The sequence below is a fragment of the Chanodichthys erythropterus genome, chromosome 6 (assembly GCF_024489055.1).
Source record: "Chanodichthys erythropterus isolate Z2021 chromosome 6, ASM2448905v1, whole genome shotgun sequence".
Classification (NCBI taxonomy): domain Eukaryota; kingdom Metazoa; phylum Chordata; class Actinopteri; order Cypriniformes; family Xenocyprididae; genus Chanodichthys; species Chanodichthys erythropterus.
Window position 1 is genome coordinate 4,381,948 of NC_090226.1, and position 23,164 is coordinate 4,405,111.

The following is a 23,164-nucleotide window of genomic DNA, read 5'->3' on the forward strand; positions in this document are numbered from 1 at the left end:
AATACAAGCCCACTCTTTAATCTCATTAATGTACGCGTAAATAATTAGAGTGTAAAATTAAGAAAAAAAAATAAAATAAAATAAAGTTATATGTAATTACTATACAATTAGATAATTAAAAATAATCTGACATAGATATTATGGAATATGTAATAAATGGCGACTTTTATTTTAAAGTGTACAGTCACTACCTGGTTTATCATATGACAGCTTGGGAACACATGATTTTCAGAGACGTCAATAGATGGACTGTACACAGTAATATTTGCTTTATTTATGTTTTTAAAGTGTGATCTGAAAGGTGAGTTGTTAAATTGAAAGAATGCACTTTTTATATTAATGTTTGTGTACATTATTAAATCAACAAAGCGCCAATGCCATGAACACAACTTCTTCTATTCTGATTTAAACTCACAGTTTATCTCCAGAATGACTATTGCGGATCTGTGGGATCAGAGAATATCGGCCTTTCTACTGAGCCCATCTCAGTTTTTGGCTACCACCACCTCTGAGACTTTCTTGGCTGAACTTCTCCACGAACTGCGGAATGATAAGGCCAATGATCAGCTCAAGGTAATGAAAGCAAGCAAACACATATACGTCTTATTTATTGTAGTGTATTTTATATAACGTGCATGAAAAAATCTTAAAGGGATAGTTCACCCAAAAATGAAAATACTGTCATCATTTACTCACCCTCAAGTTGTTCCACACCTGTATGAATTTCTTTCTTCTGCTGAACACAAAAGAAGATATTTTGAATAATATGGGTAACCAAACAATTGATGGACCCCATTGACTTCCATAGTATAGTATAAAAAAATACTATGGAAGTAAATGGGGCCTATCAACTCTTTGGTTACTTGAGAGCGAGTAAATGATGAAAGAATGTTATTTTTTGGGTGAACTATTCCTTTAATACATAAAAATAGAGTATAATATATTAATTTTCTTAGTAGTTTCTTAATGTTTAGTAATATTTTTCATAATAAAGTGACAAATGAAAAATATAAACAAAGTGTAAATTTATAATAAATATTATTTAATATAAAATGTTGGACATCCTGTTTATGTTCAATGTCTGTTTATCAGCCAGAGGTACAAATCACTATTTAGTATGGTATACACTACCAGTCAAAAGTTTGGAAACATTACTATTTTAATATTTTTTGAATGAAGTCTCTTATGCTCATTAAGGCTGCATTAATTTCATAATAAATACAGAAAAAACAATAATATTGTGAAATATTATTACAATTTAAAATTATGGTTTTCTATTTTAATGTACTTTAAAATATAATTTATTCCTGTGATCAAAGCTGAATTTTCAGCATCATTACTCCAGTCTTCAGTGTCACGTGATCCTTCAGAAATCATTCTAATATGATTTATTATCAATGTTGGAGACAGTTGTGCTGCTTAATATTATTTTATAACCTGTGATACTTTCAGGATTCTTTGATGAATAAAAAGTTTTAAAAAAATATCTGCATATATTTAAAATAGAAATCTTTTGTAACAATATACACTACCAATCAAAAGTTTGGGGTCAGTAATTTTTTTCTTTTTTTTTGGGGGGGGGAAATAAATTAATACTTTTATTCAGCCGGATGTGTTAAATTGATAAAAAAGTGATAGTAAAGATTTATATTGTTAGAAAAGATTTATATTTTGAATAAATGCTATTCTTTTTAACCTTTTATTTATCAGTGAATCCTGAAAAAGGCACACTGGTTCCAAAAAAATATTAAGCAACACGACTGTTTTCAACATTGATAATAACTGAGCATCAAATCAGCATATTAGAATGATTTCTGAAGGATCATGTGACACTGAGGACTGGAGTAATGATGCTGAAAATTCAGCTTTGCATCACATAAATAAATTATATTTTTAAGCACATTAAAATAGAAAACCATAATTTTAAATTGTAATAATATTTCACAATATTACTGTTTTTTTCTGTATTTATTATGAAATAAATGTAGCCTTAATGAGCATAAGAGACTTCGTTCAAAAACATCAAAAATAGTAATGTTTCCAAACTTTTGACTGGTATTGTATTTCAAATAAACAAACATGCTACCATCACATTTTCTCCACAATGTTTGCATCTTTTGCAATATCTAGACCTATTACATACTGTTGAAATGGTGTGCAATTAACTTGAAATTATTATTTTTTCCTTACTATAAGATACTCCTTGTGTCTGTGCTACTGGATCATCCAACCATTCTCTGCCCTTCTACCTCCGTGGGAGAAGAAACGGCCCTTGAACTGCTGTCAGTCTTCTCTCACACGCCACAGAAATCCATCATCCTCAAGTGCAATGTCATGCTGGCCATCACCAACGTGATAATATGCACATCCTGCTTGGCCACCCACACAAAGATGGCTGAAGACTGGCTGGACCTTCTATTTCAGACAATTCAGGACACCAATGACTACAGATGCGGGCTTTCCCAACAGCCTATAAGGGCCACCGCCTGCGACTGCCTTAGAGAAATGGAAACCTGTTGCCCGGGTCTTCTTTCTCAAAAGTTAGAGTCCCTGCATCTTCTGAAGCAGCAAGAAACTACCGTTCTGCATCAGTCCTATTGTATGCTTTATACACTAGGGCTGAAAAACGCCATACGGATCTTGACGAAGCAAAAAGATGTTACTGATTTAGAGTTTAAGAGCATTTTAGGAGGAAATGAAGGGTTTGCGTGGAAAAGTAATCAGTTAGGATTGACCTTGTTGCCAATAAACATGATGGTGCAAGTCCCATGTTTGCCACCAGGATTGGATTGTAAAGAACTCAAATCTATAATGGCTTCACTCTTGGAGGAGTCTTACCTGCTAACGCCCATTTCCCAATCTGCCCTGCTGAGGGAGCTTGTAGAAGTTGTCGCAATGGTGCCGGGACTTTCTCCAACGTTATTCAAATCTCAGCTTCTGCGACTTTTCGGAACCGCAGAAATCGAGCTCATGCATGCCACACTCTTCATGAAAGAAACGTTCACAGACAGCCTTTTCACCGCCGAGGATGAGAACTTCCTGCTCAAGCGTCTTGTGAGCACGGCCCAGCATCCGCTCCTAGGAACTCCTGAGAAGCTCTTCTACATGGATTGCATTCTGCACTTCCCTGAGAACCGGCCCATATCAAGTAGCGGAGAAGAGAGTTTACCTGTGCTGGTTACGCCACGTTTGGCAGCATCTCTTCTTCCAACGGTTTTTAATGATAGTGCTACTATGCTCTGCAGACTGAACCTTCTTTGTCTGGTGCATCTAGAGGCAGACGAGGGTGAAGCGGACAAAGGAATCGACTACCTGTTTAATCACATAATGGCGCTTTTGAAAATCGTAGACAGTGACGGTAGCAGAGAAGTGGTGGTGACGTCTTTCAGGGCTGTGTTTATTTTTCTCACACACTTCAGCGGCATGGAAGAACTCTCCGAGAAGCTTATCGACAAATTATGCGACATGTATTCCCGACATTCCCGACTAGCTCCAAATTTGATTGGCCTCACGGATCGCATCCAGGAGTGTCTGGGCGACCACGTCTGGTCTGTGAAGTTGTTGAGAGGGCTTCAGAAATGCATTATGGAAATGCCTCCATTGCATTTGACGATTCATAATTTGAGCTGGCACTTGAAAGTCTTGAAAAGAGTGGCTAAAGAGGGTCCAATTACCCAGAGGAACACCATTTACCTTCTTCTCAATGTTCTCATCAACTCCAACTTGTGTGAAAGAGGCAACTGGCAGGTCGGAAACGCAGTTCTTGCTGTTTGTCGCAATCTTTTGGAGCATCCTTCCATCGATCAGGTGTTTATCGAGTTGGCTGATCTTTTGCAATACATATCGGTTCATTACGACGACACGGATATTAAGGATCACGCTCGGTTCTACTACACATTGCTAACCAACCTTTCATGGGAAAAGCTGACGGGGGTTCTCGCCAAAGGACCTGATGGAGGTCGTGCCAAAGAGCGGTCACATTCTGCCATCATGGCCGAGGGCGAGGGGATCGCCAGTAACCTGACTGTACGCAAAACCGAGCGGCATGTTTTGCGACTCATCAAGGTGCAAGAAAAACCCTCACAAAGCATTTCAGAAACTTCAGAGTCGTTGGAGGCAACAGGAGAGACTAAGAAAAGTTTGGAGGTTTATCAAGAACAGTTCCAGATGCCAGGCTTTGGGTCGGAGGTCACTTTGAGGTACAATCTGACTCATGCAGACGAAACCGATGCTTTATTCGATAGAGTCTTTACAATCTGTCTGCATTTCGAGCTGAAAGATTCAAACTATGCAAAGGTAAGTGACATACACATACCTTGCGTGTTCAGAGACCGAAAGCCACCGGAGGTCAACGTAAAGCTCAAACCATTTCAACCCTACCCCACTACTGTATGCGTCAGTGCCATATTTACCACCCAAGATGGACGCTCTTGGCACAGCCAACTGCCTGACGTGAGCGTTTCATTCCCTGAGATATTCCTTCCTCTGCCTTTATCGCTAAATACATCACGTGCATGCAAAGAGGAAGTGTTCGACCGCATCTGGGAGACCGCAGCCTCTGGGAGTCCTAACAAAGCTGCCATTAGTCTGTTCTGTTTCAAAGCTGGAGATGAAAGTCTAGCCGATCTGATCGAGACACATTTTCAGGGTTACCTGATTACAGATCGGCAAAGCGAAAGATCATGGAAAGTCTTGTTCTTTCTTCCACCAATGTGCCATGTCCTTTTGGCGATTACACAAGCTGAGGACGCAGTTCAGGTCAGCATTGCAACGGACAACTGGGAGCTATTGCCCTTTGTGAACTCTTACCTTCAAGATATTACTGATCATTGTAGCACAACAGTAACAGATGGCTAAATGAATTATATTTGATTTTATTTTAACCAATTAAATTTATTTTATTACTTTGTATTGATATAACACCATTTGTTTTTGTATATAAAATCTTTGAGTAACGTGTTTAATAAAGTATATATGTGCACATGTGGTGTGTTGTTTCATGTTTCAAGTGCATTTCTGCTGCTTTACAAAAAATCAATACAAGGCACTGAATAAATGATTTAAAGTCATCCTGTAGTCAATAATTTTATCCCTTTAAGCTCATCTTTGATCACCAAAGCGATGTTTAAACATTTTTTTTCCTATGGAAAAAAAAAAAATCATGCCTTAAAATAGTCTGAATGCAACGCTAAACCCTTTCTTCATTTAATATACACGGACTTATGAATATGCTAATTAGCCCCGCCTCCACTCATAAGTAGGGTGACCAGACGTCCCGTTTTTCTCACGTAAATACAGTCGGTTAAGTGGACGTAAACAGGTGGGTAAAAACAGGAAATGTGTTAGTAGCCTATATTACATCCATGGATTCGGTCTTAAAGGGACAGTAGCCTAATTAAATATTTGTCAGTATATTCAAATGTGAAAAAACAAGTTAAATCTCTGTCGTATTTGTTGTATTGTTTGTAACTTGTTTGTAAATTTCTTTTTATATAACAATATATAACAAATATTTATATCTACACTGCCCTCCAAAAGTTTGGAAACGTCCTAGAAAAGTGGGGTTTTGGACAATATTGGCATGAATCCTTTTTAATTTGTGATAATTTTGCACTGGTAAGGGACAACACAAATTATAAAAACAGATTTTATTACATAAACAGTTTATACTTAAATTTTTGATTCATCAAAATATCCAGCATTAGCAGCTATCTGACCTAAACTGGGTTCTAATTATTTCATTGTATTCTAAACTTAATTGGCAATCAATTGTTGAAGCTATTAAGGTGTGCTGACCCAAAAATCTTTTACAAACCTGGGCCAAGTTTAAACCAGTAACCAGGCATCACAGCTGGCAAAGGGGCATGTCTGACTTTGACATGTATATACTGCCATTATTATGTAATGAAATGAAATGAACACATGAAAATTATTATTGCTGGATAATGTCAAGTTACTGTAATGTATTTGCACCAAAAAATTATAAGGATTTATGCTGATATCGTCCAAAACCAGACTTTTCCAGGGGTGTTATCAAAGGGCTAATAATGTGTTGCTAATGTTACACAAACAATGTTCCTGTTCTTCATCTCAGAGTCAGACAGCTGCCTTCTAACAGTCAGTATCCTTAAAAACGCGTTGAACAACTCAGAATGTCAGTGGAGAAAGGTTTATAGTTCATAACATCATAATATACATCATACACTCGCTATATTGCTAAATCTACCCAATTTTTCATATAAACAGAAAAATATACATTGATATACTCTCCTGCTTCAGAGCGGTCATGGTTAATGATATGCTAAAGCAAAGACTATAGAATAACACAAGATGGTTTGTTGAGCCGGTTGTTGTTAGATTTCATTGGTGATTTCAAATATTCAAATATGAAATTTAATCGTAAGGTTGGTGAACAGTTTGAGAATTTGATGTTTCCCCATTTAAAGAGATTGCATGATGCCCAGGATGCCAGAGAGGCGTTTCAAAGATGGCCGCCGAGTGAAATGACTTGTCTGAAAGGGACTTTGGCTAGTCTGCCAGGACATTGACATGATTGGTTACAAGGTAGTTTGTGACTGAATAAACAGCCATTTCAAAACATGCTTTTGAAACTGTCTTTAGACAAAAAGACTATCCACAAGTTTCCTACGCCCCATGAGGCCTTGCGTCAAACGTGGGAGCGTCTTCCGGTTCGAAGTAAACAAGCTGGACGTGACACTGATTCACTGAACAGTTGACAGTCATTCAAGATTTAGCGATCCAAACTTGCGAACGTTTGTTTTTAACTTAAAGATTTAAGATTCCAGCATCAATATTTGAACAATGTTTTACAATAAAAAATGTTACAGTAATAGTAATGTATTAATTTATGTCAGGAGTGCAGATCAATCATGCTAAATCTAACTGATATTTATATTGACATAAAAAGAAAACACAGACCTATTCAGTTGCGCCTGCTTCCATTTATTTGCGATCACAAGAATGCAAAAAACAACTCCACTAAGGCTTTTAAATCCAAAGGCTTACACATTTAGAAATATATTGATAACATGCCCTATGTTTACGTCACTTTTCTGAGCATTTCTATTGATTTTCCTCTAAATTATGCGATGATTGCTATCCGAGGACGTTTGCGCGATCTCTCCGTCAATCTATCCTGATCCTTTCAGCCAGAGCAACAGAGGGAGCTCATGAGAAGACAACAGGAGTAATGAGTTATACGAGTTAACCGGTGTGTGAATCTGTGAAAGATACGCATTTGTGAGGAATCAACAGGCACAGGGAAGAGATAAAACATTAAATCAAATAAATACACGATTATAATTATAATTGTCTTCAAGCAGTATCTGATATTTTCCATAAACGTGTGTATTTATTATCGCAATGGTTAACATAAGTAGCCTTTAGCATCGACTGTGGAAACGCGACTGGCTCTGGCACGCACGACAAAATATCACATCAGGCTTTGACGGGAAGTAACTGTTACAGACAGCGGGTTGTTCATGTATTACAGGGTCAGGATGCTCTAGTCATGCAGCAGCACTTTTGTGGAAGGTTAGTAAAGAGCAATTAAGGGCACGAAAACTGTGTATTGTATTGTGATATTATTAACTAATAATGTAGTAAACTGAGATGTTGTCCCTGAGCACCGTAACGACATCTCTCATAAAGATTGGCAACTTGACAAAGTAAACAATGATCCAAAAAACACTTAGCCTCTTCGCTAATTAGCGCACAAAATACCATTGGTAGGCTACTTCCGCCGCCTCACCGGAAGTTGTACCCACGTTCTCTTTTACAGTAGCGCCCTGCGGAAACAGGTGGATAGAATAACACAAGAAGACGTGTCACTCGTATTGTTTTGAATGGGAGAGAGAGTGTAACGCGCAATATGGCGGAATAAGTCCCGCCTTCTAAATAAGAGCCAATCGCCGACTGGTAAAGTCATCGCGTCACTTCAGCGGCCGTTAGAATCACCGGTTTCTATAGAAACAGTCAGAAGCGTGCCTTCGAAGACACGCGCATTTAGGTCTGCGCATGCGCATTAGCTTGATCCAGCCTGAAAAATACAGTTTTGTTTGTCATGATTCGAGCGTTTAGAAACTAAATTTATGAGCCGGTTGTTGTTTGATCTCATTGGTGATTTCAAATATGAAATTTAATCGTAAGGTTGGCAAACAGTTTTGGAGAATTTTATGTTTCCCCATTCAAAGAGATAGGGCATGATGCCCGAGAGGCGTTTCAAAGATGGCCGCCGAGTGAAATGACTTGTCTGAAAGGGACTTTGGCTAAAGTCTGCCAGGACATTTGGTGCGTTCAAGTCATGTCGGAAAGATCGTATTTACGAGCAGAACTGACATGAATGCCACCACAATGTCGTAAATACCAGTGGGAAGCTCGTAATTTTCTTTAAGCTCCGATCTGTACGAGTTGGGGGCGTGTCAGTCAGAAACATGGCGAAATACCACAATATTACAGGTATTTAGCAGTGAATTGTCAGGCTTTTCTATTTACAACAAAGTAAGCTGATTCCCAGCAAAAAATACAATAGCATCACAGTATAAAAATGTAATATGCAACAATAAAGTTTACAACAGCTTCATAAATTAATTAAAAAACATAAAAAAAAGCAACATACAACTAATGTACATTATTTGCTCTACATTTTCTAAAGCAGAAGTGTTGTAATTTTGTGTAATTAATTTAGAGAAGGCACACCGCCATCATACTCCGACGAAAGTGACTTGAACGCACCTACCGTCGTACACACGATTTCCCACCTCGTAAATACGAACTTCCCAGGAAGACTTGAACGCACCAATTGACATGATTGGTTACAAGGTAGTTTGTGACTGAATAAACAGCAATTTCAAAACATGCTTTTGAAACCGTCTTTAGACAAAAAGACTATAGAATAACACAAGAAGACGTGTCACTCGTACACACTTTGCTTTAGATCGCTGCAGTTTTAAAGAGAAAATACTCAGCAATGGTGTTGACTTATGAATTTGCACGTGGTTTGTCTTAAAGCATATTAAAAACAGCACACATACATACAAACAATCAAGTTTTTAATGTTTTCACCACAGGGGGACTTTACTAAAAACCAAATGGCAAATAGTTCTTAAATTAAGATACATTTGAGAAAGCAGCATTGAAAATCTGGCCATACAGACATTAAATGCATGATTAAAGTTCAGCAGTAGTGACAAGTCAATCCAGGTTTGCGAATTATCCTGTGTATTAACAAACAATTAGTCTCTTTAAGACCAGTTGGCCTTCATGGCCAGATAAGACAGTCCATGAGTGAGCTGTGCCCTTTTACTGTGAAATACCCTCAAAGTTAGGCTCTGTGCTGGCTGGTAGAGCAATTTGCCTGTTCAACAGTTTGTCCATGATGCCAATTTCAGCATCCCGTTTTTCAACCTCCTCTTGTGGTGTCCATGACATGTCGTGTTGGAGTTTGTATCCACCAAGGAACTTGTGAGGGCAACTAGATCCCCATTCCTGTAAGATATTGAAACATATTAAATTAGCAGTTACATTTTGTAGTTTGCTTTAGCACAAATATTTATTGTTTTCTTTTGTTACACCTTACCGAACAGCAGAATTCCTTATTTCCGAGATTATAGAGCAATTACTAAACATTTTGTTTCATTATCTTTATTAGTTGGCACCAACCAATTTAGATCGACCTCATTTCTCACTCATAACAACAGATGAGACTCATAATGTGGCACTCAACTCACCCGTGGAGACAGAATCGAGAAGTATCGCTGTCCGGATTCACGCATGTAAAGATAATACATGTTTCCTGGTTTCTTCACAACATTGCAGGCGGCGTGATGAAGCTCAGCATCTTTCTTGGCATCTTCCAAAACCTTAAGTATAGACAGGGAGTGATCTAACCATTATTTATTTGTCACATTTCAGATTATTATACTGGCACGTATATTTAAACAAAAGACACATATTCCTGTGCTGCTCCAGGGACATTTATCACATTGCTGTATAATAAAAATGGTCATCTGATTGACACTTCAATCTCACCTTTCTTGCTTGCTCCTGAAGGTATCTTATCTGGTCAGCAATGATTGTAAGTTTATTGCAAGCATTGGCTCTGATAAATTCATCTCCCTAAAATTCCCACAAAAAAATCCATCATTAAAAGATGATAAAAAATTGTATATCACAAGTGTGACCTAAAGCATCACTTACCTTCTGTACTTGCTGTGCCAGACAAACTAGGTCCATGGGATCCCCAACCCGGTTAGTCTGGTAGGGATTCACCAGCATCATTCCACTTGGGTTACTGCTGGTCTCCACCAAAGTTACTGTAATATAAATGCATTAATGTATACACGTAAAATCCTGTTACATTGTACAGACATGTTTTTGCATTTAGAGTAAAAATGATGCATAAAATCCAAAGGATAATCTTACATAACTGTACTATGGTAACAGTATTTCATAGTTCAGCCAAAATACCATAGTTATTACAGTATATTTGTATGCAGCCACCACCACTTCCATAAAAAAAATAAGTTAAAAATGCCAAAAAGACTTTAAAAGCTTCCTGCACTGTTCTGATCTGAGATCCCACAGTAATGCATCAGGAAATTATTGTTACTCTGGTGAATTTTGTAAGGTAATTATGTAACCGGTTGGATAAGCTCTTGTGAGTAAAAGCAAACATCTCTGGAGGCGAAGAGCTAAGACTCAGGTGTTTAAAATGTAAAAAAAATTACATACATTTTTAAAATACACTCTGCAAATAGTCTTTATTATCTTATTTATGCATTAATCTTTTACTGTTACTTGCAAAATTTGACTGTCAAATGTTACCAAAAGACTATAGGCTAATTTAGTGTTTGTTTGTGTGAATGGATGAAATAAACAAACAATTTTAACTGAAAATGCTGGTAGCTTAGTATCACTGACTCTGTTGTGTTTACAGTGAGCCAATAATGGGACATTTAATAACATTACAAACATTATGTCAGCTTATAATAACAATTTTGTTTGTCAATGAAAATACTTTTAAGCAAAGACATTCAACCTCTGTTTTAACTGTATAACTAACAATATGTTGGAATGATTAACTCGATCAATACAATCATTAACTGGCTGACAAAACAGACAACAACCTGAACTAATAAAAATATGCTATATTATGACTTGTTCATACAATTTATGAATATATCATCGAAAGCATTTGTCTTACTTGTGGTGGTTTTGTTGGGTTGGTGTGGCAGACTGACAGTTTTGTCCATTCTGTGATGAATTATCCCTTAACTCTCAGCAAACTAACACGAGACTTCTCGCCGGTGTCACTAAAAAAAGTCTGGCACAACACGGAGGCGTTTCTGGGGTCCTACTGTGGAGTAGTAGCCGTGACAGTTGCCTGTATAAAGATACCTCTATTTTTGTAATCTAATAATTTCCACACATATTTAACGAGGGGTTAAACTATAGCACGTGTTTCTAAGATAATAATTTTGAATATTATATGACACAGTGATATTTATTATATCCATGATTCAAATACAAAGCGGTTGTGCATGTTTAGAGGCAGCCTTCGCGTGTCGTGTTCGTCGTGTTACGTAGACTGTTGTAACGTGAGTTATGAAAGATCTGAGCTTGAAATTATAAAACCAAAAACTGCAAGTCTGTACAAGTTTATCATTTGTTTTGTACTAGACTTTTGGACGTTTTCTTCATGTTATCTTAATTATGCAAGCTGTTTCTGTTTTATTTATTTATTTTTAGTTTTTAAGTTAATTTAAACAACTTTGTAATTTGGTTTTTGCTTTTCTCACAACAGCGAGAAGAAACAACACATAAAATATAAACAAAAATATATCCCAGATGGTCTGACTAGACTACATAAAAAAAAATTTTCTAGTCAAATGCTGTGACATTTTATTTTATTTTTTTAGCAAAACTTTAAAATAATTTTATTTTTTTTAAAAAACGTACTTTTAAAAAAAAATGTTTATTGAACTTTTACAATATTAACAGGATACAGATACAGGAGAATCGTGAAAAAATATGTTCCCATCTCACCCCACCCCCAGAGAGAAAATAAATAAATAATAATAAAAAAAATAGAATAATAAAAAATAAATTTAATAATAATAATAATAATAATAAAACTGTAATTAAAAAGTAAAAGGTGTAATAAAACAAACTAATATATATATATATATTAGAATGTCAAGCATAATGTCACGAGTATAGAATATATGCTGGAGCATAAAAGTTTAGACATTTCGGCCATTTATCAAGTGTATGCACATACATTCACAAACAAAACCTTACAGCTATAAAGTATATACATACCTAAGTATCCACACATATAATCACACACTCAAATGTACCATTTTTGATAAGAGTTTAAAGATCCCATGTGATCTGTGACTACTCTATTTCTGTGAACTTGAACATTTAGTAGTATTTTAACTTAAAAAAATTCATGCATAAAATAGTATGTATAGTATATATAGTATAAAGTAAAAAAATAGATTTACATTTTATGTACTACATTTTATAGGCTATTCATAAGAGAATGTACACATTGAATGACAGAATTGCTGATCTGTTAAGTAAATTATGTTTGTAAATGACTGCAAATTACTGTAAAGTGTTAACCAGCTGTTTTTCTCCTAATAAAGAAAAGAAAATTAAATGTAAACAGAAAAAAGACCACATTACTGGACACATTTGTCACACCAATTCACGCAGTTTATGTATTGTGTATACACACTTTATCTTCGTTCAAAATGCCTAAATTGTCAGTCAAATCTGCGCCTAGACTCATATTCACACAGTTCTCCTAAATATCTCCGCTCTTACACAGGCTTCACACAGTCCTGGAGCTCCACCCCTCTCCAGAGACTTTAGGAGAGTCTCCAAAACCGAGTTCTACCTCACAGGCCTACAGTCTCCAAGATGTGGACCTCACTGTTCCTGATCTCAATCCTCTCCACTGTACATTTCACCTTGTGTGACACTCAAATCAATGGAATATTTGAGCCATACGATCTGCTTTTTGACAACGCGGTGGAGGCGTATTATAAGCAGGACTGGCTGGCTGTGATCCTGAACATGGAAAGAGCTTTGCGGAATAAAGGAGCGCTGCGTAAAATCCAGACGCACTGCCGCTTATCCTGCGCGAATCACACCGCTTTCGGGGATTCTTTCCCAGGTTTGGGTGTCCCGATCCCAGGAGCCGGGCCTGTGGAGGATTTAGCGTTTTTCCAGAGGATTCTCAAACGGGCTGATTGTGTGAATGCATGTGAAAGCGAGAAACTGGGACCACCGACACTTTATAAAGTTAGTGAGAACATAGAGCTGGAGTTCAAGAAGAGGACGCCTTACAATTATCTGCAAGTGGCTTACTTTAAGGTAAAAAAAAAAAGAGGTCAGCATGAATGAAATGCATGTAAACATTTTTATAAAAACGCAAAGGCGTTTTTAAAAATAACGGGAATGGGGGAAATCTGTGCATCTCATTAGACGAGCTTTTTGTAAACAAAACTAGGCCATCGAGTTATGGATCACATCAAATCAGTGCATAAATGTGCAGAATTGTGTACGAAGCGCAGATAGCATTGAATGGTTAAATGTTTGAGAAGCTCATCCACGTTTTCCCAACCCCCTCAAACTCATCACTGTGCCACGTCTTTAGGTGGAGCTTTGCAGCAGCCCAAGCTTCCAGGACTTCTATGAGAGGCTCTAAAATACTACTGCCTTTTGAAGCTATGGTTTTTAATGAGATCTACAGTCTGGCCCATGAGCCTCAGACCACTGGGCCTAATGAAAATGCAGTTTTTGCATTTAAATTCACGTTTTCCAAGTTATACATTAGATACAAAATTGTTCCTGACTATAGCTAAGCATAAGCCATATTTAGCTAAGCACAAATATATTCAGCTAAGCACAAAAAATAATAAATATATTAAAATGCATAGTTTTTGCATTCAAAAGATACATTTATCACCATAATTAGAGTGAGCTGTTGAACTGAAAAGAAAATTGTCATTAAAGTAGTGCTGCTGTCCTTAAAGCTTAAAGCAATCTCTCAAATTCATGATGACTTACAGTTCAACATATACATTTTTAATATTTTTTTGTGTCTCATGCTTAGCCATATTCTAGGAACAATTTTGTCTCTCAAATATAACTTGGAAAGTGTGAGTGTTTTCTATCCAGTATCTGAATATTTTTTTGTTCTCTTCTTCTTCTTTGTTATTTTTTGTTTCTCCTTGTACCTACAGATAAACAAGCTTGACAAGGCAGTGGCAGCAGCAAATACATTTTTCATAGCAAACCCTGAACATGCAGAGATGAAACAGAATTTAGAGTACTACAGGATGATGGCTGGGGTGCAAGAGACTGATTTTAAGGACCTGGAGGAGAGACTGCACATGGTATGAGGAATGTTTATTAATCTGAATATATCTGGATGGATGGATGGATGAACAGCTAGGTGGATGGATGAATAGGTAGGTGGATGGATGGATGGATGGATGAATAGCTAGGTGGATGGATGGATGAATAGGTAGGTGGATGGATGAATAAATTGATGAATAGGTAGGGGATGGATTGAAGTATAGGTGGATGGATGGATGAATAGGTAGGGGATGGGTGGATGGATGGATGAATAGGTAGGGGAATGGGTGGATGGATGGATGAATAGCTAGGTGGATGGATGATGGATTGATGAATGGATGGATGAATAGGTGGATGGATGAATAGATGGATGGATGGATGGATGGATGGATGAATAGGTAGATTGATGGATGGATGAATAGATAGATGGATGGATGGATGGATGGATGGATGAATAGGTAGATGGATGATGGATGGATGGATGGATGGATGGATAGATGAATGGATGAATAGGTAGATGGATGGATGGATGAATAGGTAGATGGATGATGGATAGATGAATGGATGAATAGGTAGATGGATGGATAGATAGGTGGATGGATGGATGGATGAATAGGTAGATGGATGGATGGATGAATAGATAGATGGATGGATGGATGAATAGGTTGATGGATGGATGGATGAATAGGTAGATGGATGGATGGACGAATAGGTAGATGGATGATGGATGGATGGATGGATGGATAGATGAATGGATGAATAGGTAGATGGATGGATGGATAGGTGGATGGATGGATGGATGATGGATGGATTGATGGATGGATGGATGATGGATGGATTGATGGATGGATGAATAGGTACATTGATGAATGGATGAATAGGTAGATGGATGGATGGATGAATAGGTAGATGGATGGATGGATGGATGGATGAATAGGTAGATAGATGGATGGATGATGGATAGATGGATGGATGGATGGATTAATGGATGAATAGGTAGATGGATGGATGGATGAATAGGTAGATGGATGGATGGATGGATAGGTAGATGGATGGATGGATGGATGGATGGATGGATGGATAGATGAATGGATGAATAGGTAGATGGATGGATGGATGGATGGATGGATGTGTAATAGTTTATAATGCTGTAAGTATAATTGAGTATAACTGACTGTCACTGTAACTTTTTTCAGGCAGAATTTTTAGAAGGCAAGATACATTACAGTTCAGAAGATTTTGGCCCAGCCATTGAGCACTTTGAGGCCGCTGTAGAAGAATACTTCACCGCTTATGAAGAATGCAGAGTTCTCTGCGAGGGAGCGTTCGATTACGACGGGTACAACTACATGGAGTATAGCGCCGACCTCTTCCAATCTATGACAGGCATGTGAAATTCTGATGCTTCTGATTTTGAGTTAACAACACCCGATAGTGCTTGTTTCTCTTTGAGAAGATTCTCTTTGATTTAATAATTGATGTAATTTTTAAATCTCATGTTTGATGTCTTATTTGACTTTTCTTTTCCTTGTATGTATTTCTGTTACACTAAATGTTTCATAAATACGGATTTTTGAAGTATTCATGTATATATTTGCTTTGATCACAGATCATTACCTTCACGTTTTGAGCTGCAAACAGAACTGTGCCGTGGAGCTGGCATCCACCGCTGGAAGAGAGAAGCCTTTTGAAGATTTCCTCCCCTCGCACTTTAACTATCTTCAGTTCTCATATTATAACAGTATGATACACTCTTATTCAGCATAATCATATTCAATACCAGATTTGAGTGTTGTTACTGTTAACTAAAAGCAAAACTATTAAAAATGGGGTAACACTTGACTTAAAAGACTTTATATATAATGCATTATAAAGGTATTCATAATGTACGTTATAATGCATTGTATCTTTTCATAAATAATTCCAACCATTTTTTCAGATTCCTTGTTACATCTGAAATTGGTCATTTGTCATGTGTTTTAATGCATAATACTTTCTAAAGATGTGTTCAATTAATAGATAAGAATTATAATGTATTATAACTGTGGTTGCAATTATTCATGAGACCATACAATGCATTATAAGGCATTACAGGTCATATTTGAAGGGATAGTTCACGCCAAAATGAAAATTCTGTCATCATTTACTCACCCTCAAGCTGTTCCAAACCTGTACTAACGTCTTTCTTCTGTTGAACACAAAAGAAGATATTATAAAAAATGTCAGTAACCAAACAGTTGATGGAACCCATTAACTTCCATAGTATTTTTCCATACATTTGGAACAACCTGAGGGTGAGTAAATCATGACAGAATTTTCATTTTTGGGTGAACTATACCTTTAAGGCATTAAAAATAATTGTATAATTATTTATAAAGGCTTTAATTTTTGGTGTTACCAAAAATGGTTTCAGCAACTGAAATAAATATAAATATAAAAATCAGAAAAAAAATACTGAAACTAAAACTGAAATAAAAATGAATTAAAACTATATAGAAATATATATATATATATATATATATATATAAAACATTACAAAAATAATATGACAAAAGCACAACAAAAGTACTAACACACTAAAATTTAAAATAAAAGATATTTCAAAATATTTTATAAATACTATATAATAGCTTATAACTATGCAATTCTATGTAATAGTTTAATAAATACTATATAATAGTTTATAAAAACATAATAATAACAGTTTTAGCATAAATACTGATGTTTTTAGAAGACATATTTAAGTACGCCAAAGTTTGCATGGCAGTTAGATGCACTGGGGTAAATGCATCATGTGTTATTTGTGTTTGGGTTCATTTTAAAGCTTTCTCTCCTAGGTGAGAAATACGAGCAGGCCATTGAGTGTGCGAAAACATACCTGCTCTTCCACCCTGAGGATGCGGTCATGGCTCAGAACCTGGCATACTACTCCGCCGTGCTGGGAGACGAAAAAGCCGCCAACATTACAGCCAGAGAGGTACCGTCTGCACATGGCAATGATGCACAAGCATCGACAGCACATTTATTTATCATGTCAGTTAATAAAAACATCAGGTACCACCTAATTTTATTGTCATTGTTACATGTAGTTACTATAGTAATAAATATAAATTATGCATAATTACATGCAACTAAACCAAACCAAAGTAAGTACATGCAGTTATTTAATATTACTCAGAACGTAAATGTATAATTACAAAAAGAAGCCTTAAAATAAGGTGTAACCAACATCATTTTAAATTTATTTTCAATGGAAATATGGTGCACACTTCCAGTGCAGACATTTGAACAAAACATCATCGTGTTATTTTTCTTATTGCAGGTTGTTAAGCAGCATATTAAGAAGTCTCTGCTGGAAAAAGAGCTCCTTTACTTCGGCTATGAGATTTTTGGTAAAACTTTTGTTGATCCAGTAAGTCTTCACGTGCACACAGTGCTGTACTTTTCATATTTATTTGTGTTCAGTTACAAATTATGATAAAATCTTGGTCTCATTGCGTCTCAGGACACATGGACTCCTGAGGATGTCATGCCAAAGAAACTACGAGACAAACAAAAGTAAGTATATCTTTGAAGTGTTATTACTAATAGCTGTTTGAATGTATTTTAAAATGTAATTTATTCCTGTGATCAAAGCTGACATTTCAGCATTACTCCAGTCTTCAGTGTCACATGATCCTTCAGAAATCATTCTAATATGATGATTTGATACTAAGTTATAAATGTTGAAAACAGTCGAGTTGTTTAATATTTTTGTGGAAACCATTAAACATTTTATTTAGGATTCTGATAGAAACAAAAGTAAGTATATCTTTGTTGTTGCATGAAAGTTAAGTCAAACTTTAATTTAGGCTCCAATTCTGACTTTTAACTCTGACTTTTTCCTCAATAAACTCCTAACTACTGCTTATTAATAGTTAGTAAGGTAGTTGGTTATTAGGGGTTTTAGAGGATTAGGTGATTTAGAATATGGTCATGCAGAATAAGGCATTAATATCTGCTTTATAAGTACTAATAAACAGCCAGTATCCTAGTAATATGCATTTAATTGTAAGAACTGGACCCTAAAATAAAGTGTTACCGAAAGTTCAATTGACCTGACGTTGGTTTCCTCTCATGCTCGCAGGGCGGACAGAGAAACAGCCGCGAGGATTACTGAGGAGATTGGTAACCTGATGAAAGAGATTGAGACACTCGTGGAAGAGAAGTCTAAAGAAACATCAGACCTTGGCATTTTGATAAAAGACGGTAAGATGTAGGGATAAATAAGTCACATGACCAAATCCTCAAATTTTATGTGTACATCTTAATTCAGTGACACAAAACTGCTGCTATTTCAGAAATCAAACCAGCACCTGCTCCGGAAACTGGCAACAAACTCCCCTTTGATGACATCAGGGTAACCATGACATCCACGGCCCTGAACGGTTCACAGCGAGTCGTCCTGGATGGCATCATCACGTCTGATGAGTGTCAGGAACTTCATCGCCTCTCCGCTGTATGTTTCCACTTTTCTTGTGATTTCCCAAAAGAGTGAACAAAGAAGGCATGTTTGTTTACTGCAATCAATCAACCAAATATATGTTTTTTTATATTGCTTAAATTAAATCTCACAGGCAGCAGCTCTTCGGGATGGTTTTAAAGCAGCACCCTCCCCTCATTCAGCGAGTGAGATGTTTCAGGACATCACAGTTCTCAAAGCTCTGCAGGTGAGACATACTTTTCTACAGAGTTTAAAAACAATCTTGAATTCAGTCAATTTATATGAAACTAATATTTGAAATGTGCAATCAGTGTGATAAAGCAGCATGCAACACATCAGTTGTTTAGTTTCTGTTTTTGTTGGGCTTGATTCAAAGGTTTGGGGTTGGTAAAAGTGCTGTTTTTTTATGCTCACCAAGTCTGCATTTATTTGATCAAAAATACAGTAAAAACAGTAATATTGTGAAATATTATTATAATAAAAAATAGCTGTTTATTATTTGAATATATTTTAAAATTTAATTTATTTCTGTGATGCAAAGCTGAATTTTCAGCATCATTACTCTAGTCTTCAGTGTCACATGATCCTTCAGAAATCATTCTAATATGATGATTTGCTGCTCAAGAAACATGCTGCTTAATATTTTTGTGAAAACTGTAAAACATTTTCTACAGGATTCTTTGATGAATAGAAAGTTCAATAGAACAGCATTTATATGAAATAGAAATCTTTTGTAACATTACAAATGTCTTAACTGTAACTTTTGATAAATTTGAAGCATCATTGCTGAATAAAAAGTATTAATTTCTTAAAAAAGCGTACTGACCACAAACTTTTAAATGTTAGTGTGTGTTTTAAAACAATCAAACATCTAAAAAAATTAGCATGAGGTATAGGGCTGATTTAGATTTTGCAAACCCTGTATTACTAGTAAAAATATGATACTCTGTCCTTTCTTTCAGGTATGCTGTATTTTAATTAATCAATTAAATGTTTTTTTGTTTTTTGTCTCATACCTTGGCCAGGAGGATCTAGTTCCCTTGAAGAGTGCACATTTGTTTTTCAATCTCAATGAGAAGGTCCATAAAGTTCTGGAAACTAACTTTGGTCTGGAATCACCCCTTTATTTCTCCAGCTCAGACCTGGTTTGCCGATCCACCATTGGTAAACTGACATTTTAAGAAAGATATACAGTATTTTTGCATCTTGAACACCTAGTTCTTAAGCAAGCACATGTTGGTCTCTCTTTCTATCCAGAGAAACAGGAAGAACGGGCAGACTGTCTGCTCGTCTCCGAGCTCAACGAGTGTATCAGAGAGCCGTCAGCATACAGCGAACAAGGCTACAGGTTTGCCGCCTGAGGAACCAGTAAAGCATTATGGTTATTTAGTTTATAATATACTCATTAATACATTCTGTTTTGCTTTGTAGTGCAATTTTGTACCTCAATGATGACTTTGAAGGGGGAGATTTTATCTTCACAGAGCCGGACGCCAAAACTGTCTCTGTAAGATTTCTAGATGTTTTGCATCATTTTCATTCAAACTAGTATGCTGTGAATAGGGGAGTAACTAACTAACTAACTAAAAGAAGTGACTCTACTAACATATCTATATTTTTACAGTCGCGTGATACTAGATCAACATCTATGTGGCAGCATGCTCTATTAAATGTCTATAAACAGCTATTATTTCACTCTACCACGTCTTCAGGCAGTGGTGAAGCCTCAGTGTGGTAGAGTCGTGGGATTCAGAGCCGGACAGGAGAACCTTCATGGAGTCACCGCAGTAACTAAAGGCCAGAGGTGTGCTCTAGTGCTTCGGTTCACTCTGGATCCTCATCACAATGAGAAGGCAAGTAGAAATTTCAGTGCACTTTTGTGAATGGTAAAATAAAGCCTTTTTTAAGCCTTTTTTTAAGCCTTGTCTTTGAAACCGGGGGCCAAAGTTATGTTATGCAATAGTATTTGACATTATTTCTGAATGTAATAATAAAATGCGACTTATCTGTGTATTTTTCCTCACAAATGCAATTAAATCGCCATGATTTTGCCAAGACGTGTTCCTGGATAAACATCTTTTGTTGATCCTGGAACAACATTCCTGTCCAAAACATAGGTCACCTGATTTTGCCAAGTAAGACATGTTCCTGGATCAACATATTTTGTTGATCCTGGAACAACATTCTAATCCGAAAATTTAGTCCTAACCTTTTCCCAACCCCTAAACCTAACCCAACCCATAGCTTATTTCTAATATTAGAGGGAAATGATAGTTGAATAACACTGATGTGGAAGCACCTAACCCTGGCTGTAAGCCTAAACTTGACAAAAACAGTAAACTTGTCCCTCAAATCTGATTGGTTGATTGGAATGTTATTCCAGGATCAACAAAGATGTTGATCCAGGAACATGTTGCACTTAGTGAAATCACGTTCACCCCAAAACGTAGTCCTAAACCTTACCCTACCCACAACTTATCCTTGAAATCAGAGGGAAATGATAGGTGGATAAGAATGGTGTAGAAGCCCCTAACCCTTGCCATAAGCATAAACTTGACATAAACTGTAAACCTCAAATCTCCTTCAAATCTTATTGGTTGATTGGAATGATCAACATCCCTGTTTATCTAGGAACATCGCTGTCACTTATATTCTGGAAAATTTGGTACATAAATACAAAAACAGTGTTCTTTACTCTTAAGTCATAATTTTTAAGTTTCTTCATTGTCTAACCTTGCATTTTGTTGGGTCCACAGGAGCGTTTACTGGCTGAAGAACTTCTGAAAAAGCTTTCTGGCCCAGTTGAAGCTGACGTCCAGAAAACGGTAACGGACAGTGAAGAGAAACCCTCTGAACCTGATGGAACAATTCCTGCTAAAACAACAGAAAAAGACACAGTAAAGACAAGCACGTCTGCAGAACAACCCAGCAAAGCTACTGAGGGCAACAAAACTGATGGCAAGAAAAGTGAAAAACCAAAGGCCAAAGCATCAAAAAAGACGACCAAAACAGAAACCCAAACAAAAGCTAAAGCAGACAAAACAAAAACCACAACAACAGAAAAAAAGAATTCAAAAACAGCCAACAAGACAAAACCTGTAAAGTCAGATGAAAAAGAGAAACCACCTGGCAAGAAATCAGGCAAAGCAACTGTTAAAAACACTGCAAATGACAAGAAAACAAAGTCAAAGACCACAGAAACTAAAGACTCTACAGCTGAAAAACACAATGAGTTATGAGCCTCTCTCTTTTATTCTTAGTTTTTTAATCAGAAATGGAGCAGTGCTGATGGTTGGGTACATTTTTCTAAAACACTTTAAAATCAATGACATATCACGGGAGTGCAGACTTGTGGGTGACAATCAAGTTGAGTGTTTTATTTTCTGTTTTGCCTGAAATGTAATTAAATCTAACCTTGCCTCAGGAACCGAAATACAGTAGTAACGTTTCATACTCATTGAAAAAGTATGGCAGCTTTCAGAGATTACATTTGCCACTTTGCATTCCCATAATAATTCCTGAATAAAAGCAAAATGTTTTTTAAAACTATAACAGGGCAAAACGTTTTTAATAAGCAGTGCTTGACTATGCAAAACTCACAGGCACAATGGGTGGGATTTTGACATGGTGTAGCTAATGCCATTGTTGTTCTAGGCACAAGTAAAAAATATTCCCTGAAAATGGCTGTTTTCTTCTTTAATGTAATTACATGTAATTTTTTCACCTGTTTTATCATCTGCCAAGCAAAACACTTCTCTCTTCAACAAGCCATACAATTTCAGATATTACTCAGCCATAAATTCAGTTTTCTTCATAGGATATTAACAAACACGAGTTCATGAATATGCACTGATGCAACACTGCACTAGGTGGCAGCATTGAGCTGAGGGACAGTTCCATGTCTCTCCAAGTACATTGTTCCCTCAATAACACAAGCTGTTTGTACTTGTTTGGGCATTTTTATATAAAACAGTAATTCTGAAATGGCACTATTTCTATTTCACAATGGTTATTCCTTCACTTTTTCCTCTATTTGTAGTATTAGTTCTTCTGTATGCCTGGTCCACCCAAAGCAATTTTCTGGACAAGTGCATTGGCAATTATATTCAAAGCTGTCTTTAGGACACCTACAATTACACCTCAACAAAAAATCTCCTCTTCCATCTTGACAAAGTCATTTACTGCAGCAAATAGATTAGAATGAAGCATCTGTGTCTTTTTATAGACTGATGGAAGAAGAAAAAAAAAAGTTAAGGATGTTATTGCGCCACATGGAATTTGCATGTG

At 36.5% G+C, this 23,164-nt stretch overlaps 3 protein-coding genes across 4 annotated transcripts; 2 read left to right on the forward strand and 1 right to left on the reverse strand.

The window, feature by feature from the left end:
* Positions 1-204: 204 nt before the first annotated feature.
* ap5b1 (adaptor related protein complex 5 subunit beta 1) lies at positions 205-4,946 on the forward strand. 2 transcript variants are annotated; one of them, XM_067387124.1, is made up of 3 exons: positions 205-301; positions 418-573; positions 2,197-4,946. In XM_067387124.1, exons 2-3 carry the CDS (start codon positions 430-432, stop codon positions 4,855-4,857), a joined length of 2,805 nt encoding a protein of 934 aa, XP_067243225.1. In that variant the 5' UTR covers positions 205-301; positions 418-429; the 3' UTR covers positions 4,858-4,946. The 2 variants fall into 2 exon arrangements, with proteins under 2 accessions (XP_067243225.1, XP_067243226.1); XM_067387125.1 differs by having other exon boundaries at positions 236-301; positions 429-573.
* A 4,136-nt stretch (positions 4,947-9,082) lies between these two features.
* c6h1orf50 (chromosome 6 C1orf50 homolog) lies at positions 9,083-11,361 on the reverse strand. Its single transcript, XM_067387126.1, has 5 exons — positions 11,225-11,361; positions 10,219-10,334; positions 10,051-10,137; positions 9,750-9,881; positions 9,083-9,507 (listed from the first exon to the last, which is right to left on the reverse strand). Exons 1-5 carry the CDS (start codon positions 11,271-11,273, stop codon positions 9,322-9,324), a joined length of 570 nt encoding a protein of 189 aa, XP_067243227.1. The 5' UTR covers positions 11,274-11,361; the 3' UTR covers positions 9,083-9,321.
* Positions 11,362-12,951: 1,590 nt separating this feature from the next.
* p3h1 (prolyl 3-hydroxylase 1) lies at positions 12,952-22,797 on the forward strand. The gene is made up of 15 exons (XM_067387127.1): positions 12,952-13,407; positions 14,280-14,432; positions 15,591-15,780; positions 16,004-16,135; positions 17,232-17,371; positions 17,717-17,806; positions 17,900-17,952; positions 18,521-18,642; positions 18,735-18,892; positions 19,011-19,103; positions 19,903-20,041; positions 20,135-20,225; positions 20,309-20,384; positions 20,590-20,730; positions 21,634-22,797. Exons 1-15 carry the CDS (start codon positions 12,952-12,954, stop codon positions 22,114-22,116), a joined length of 2,517 nt encoding a protein of 838 aa, XP_067243228.1. The 3' UTR covers positions 22,117-22,797.
* The last annotated feature ends 367 nt before the right edge of the window (positions 22,798-23,164 follow it).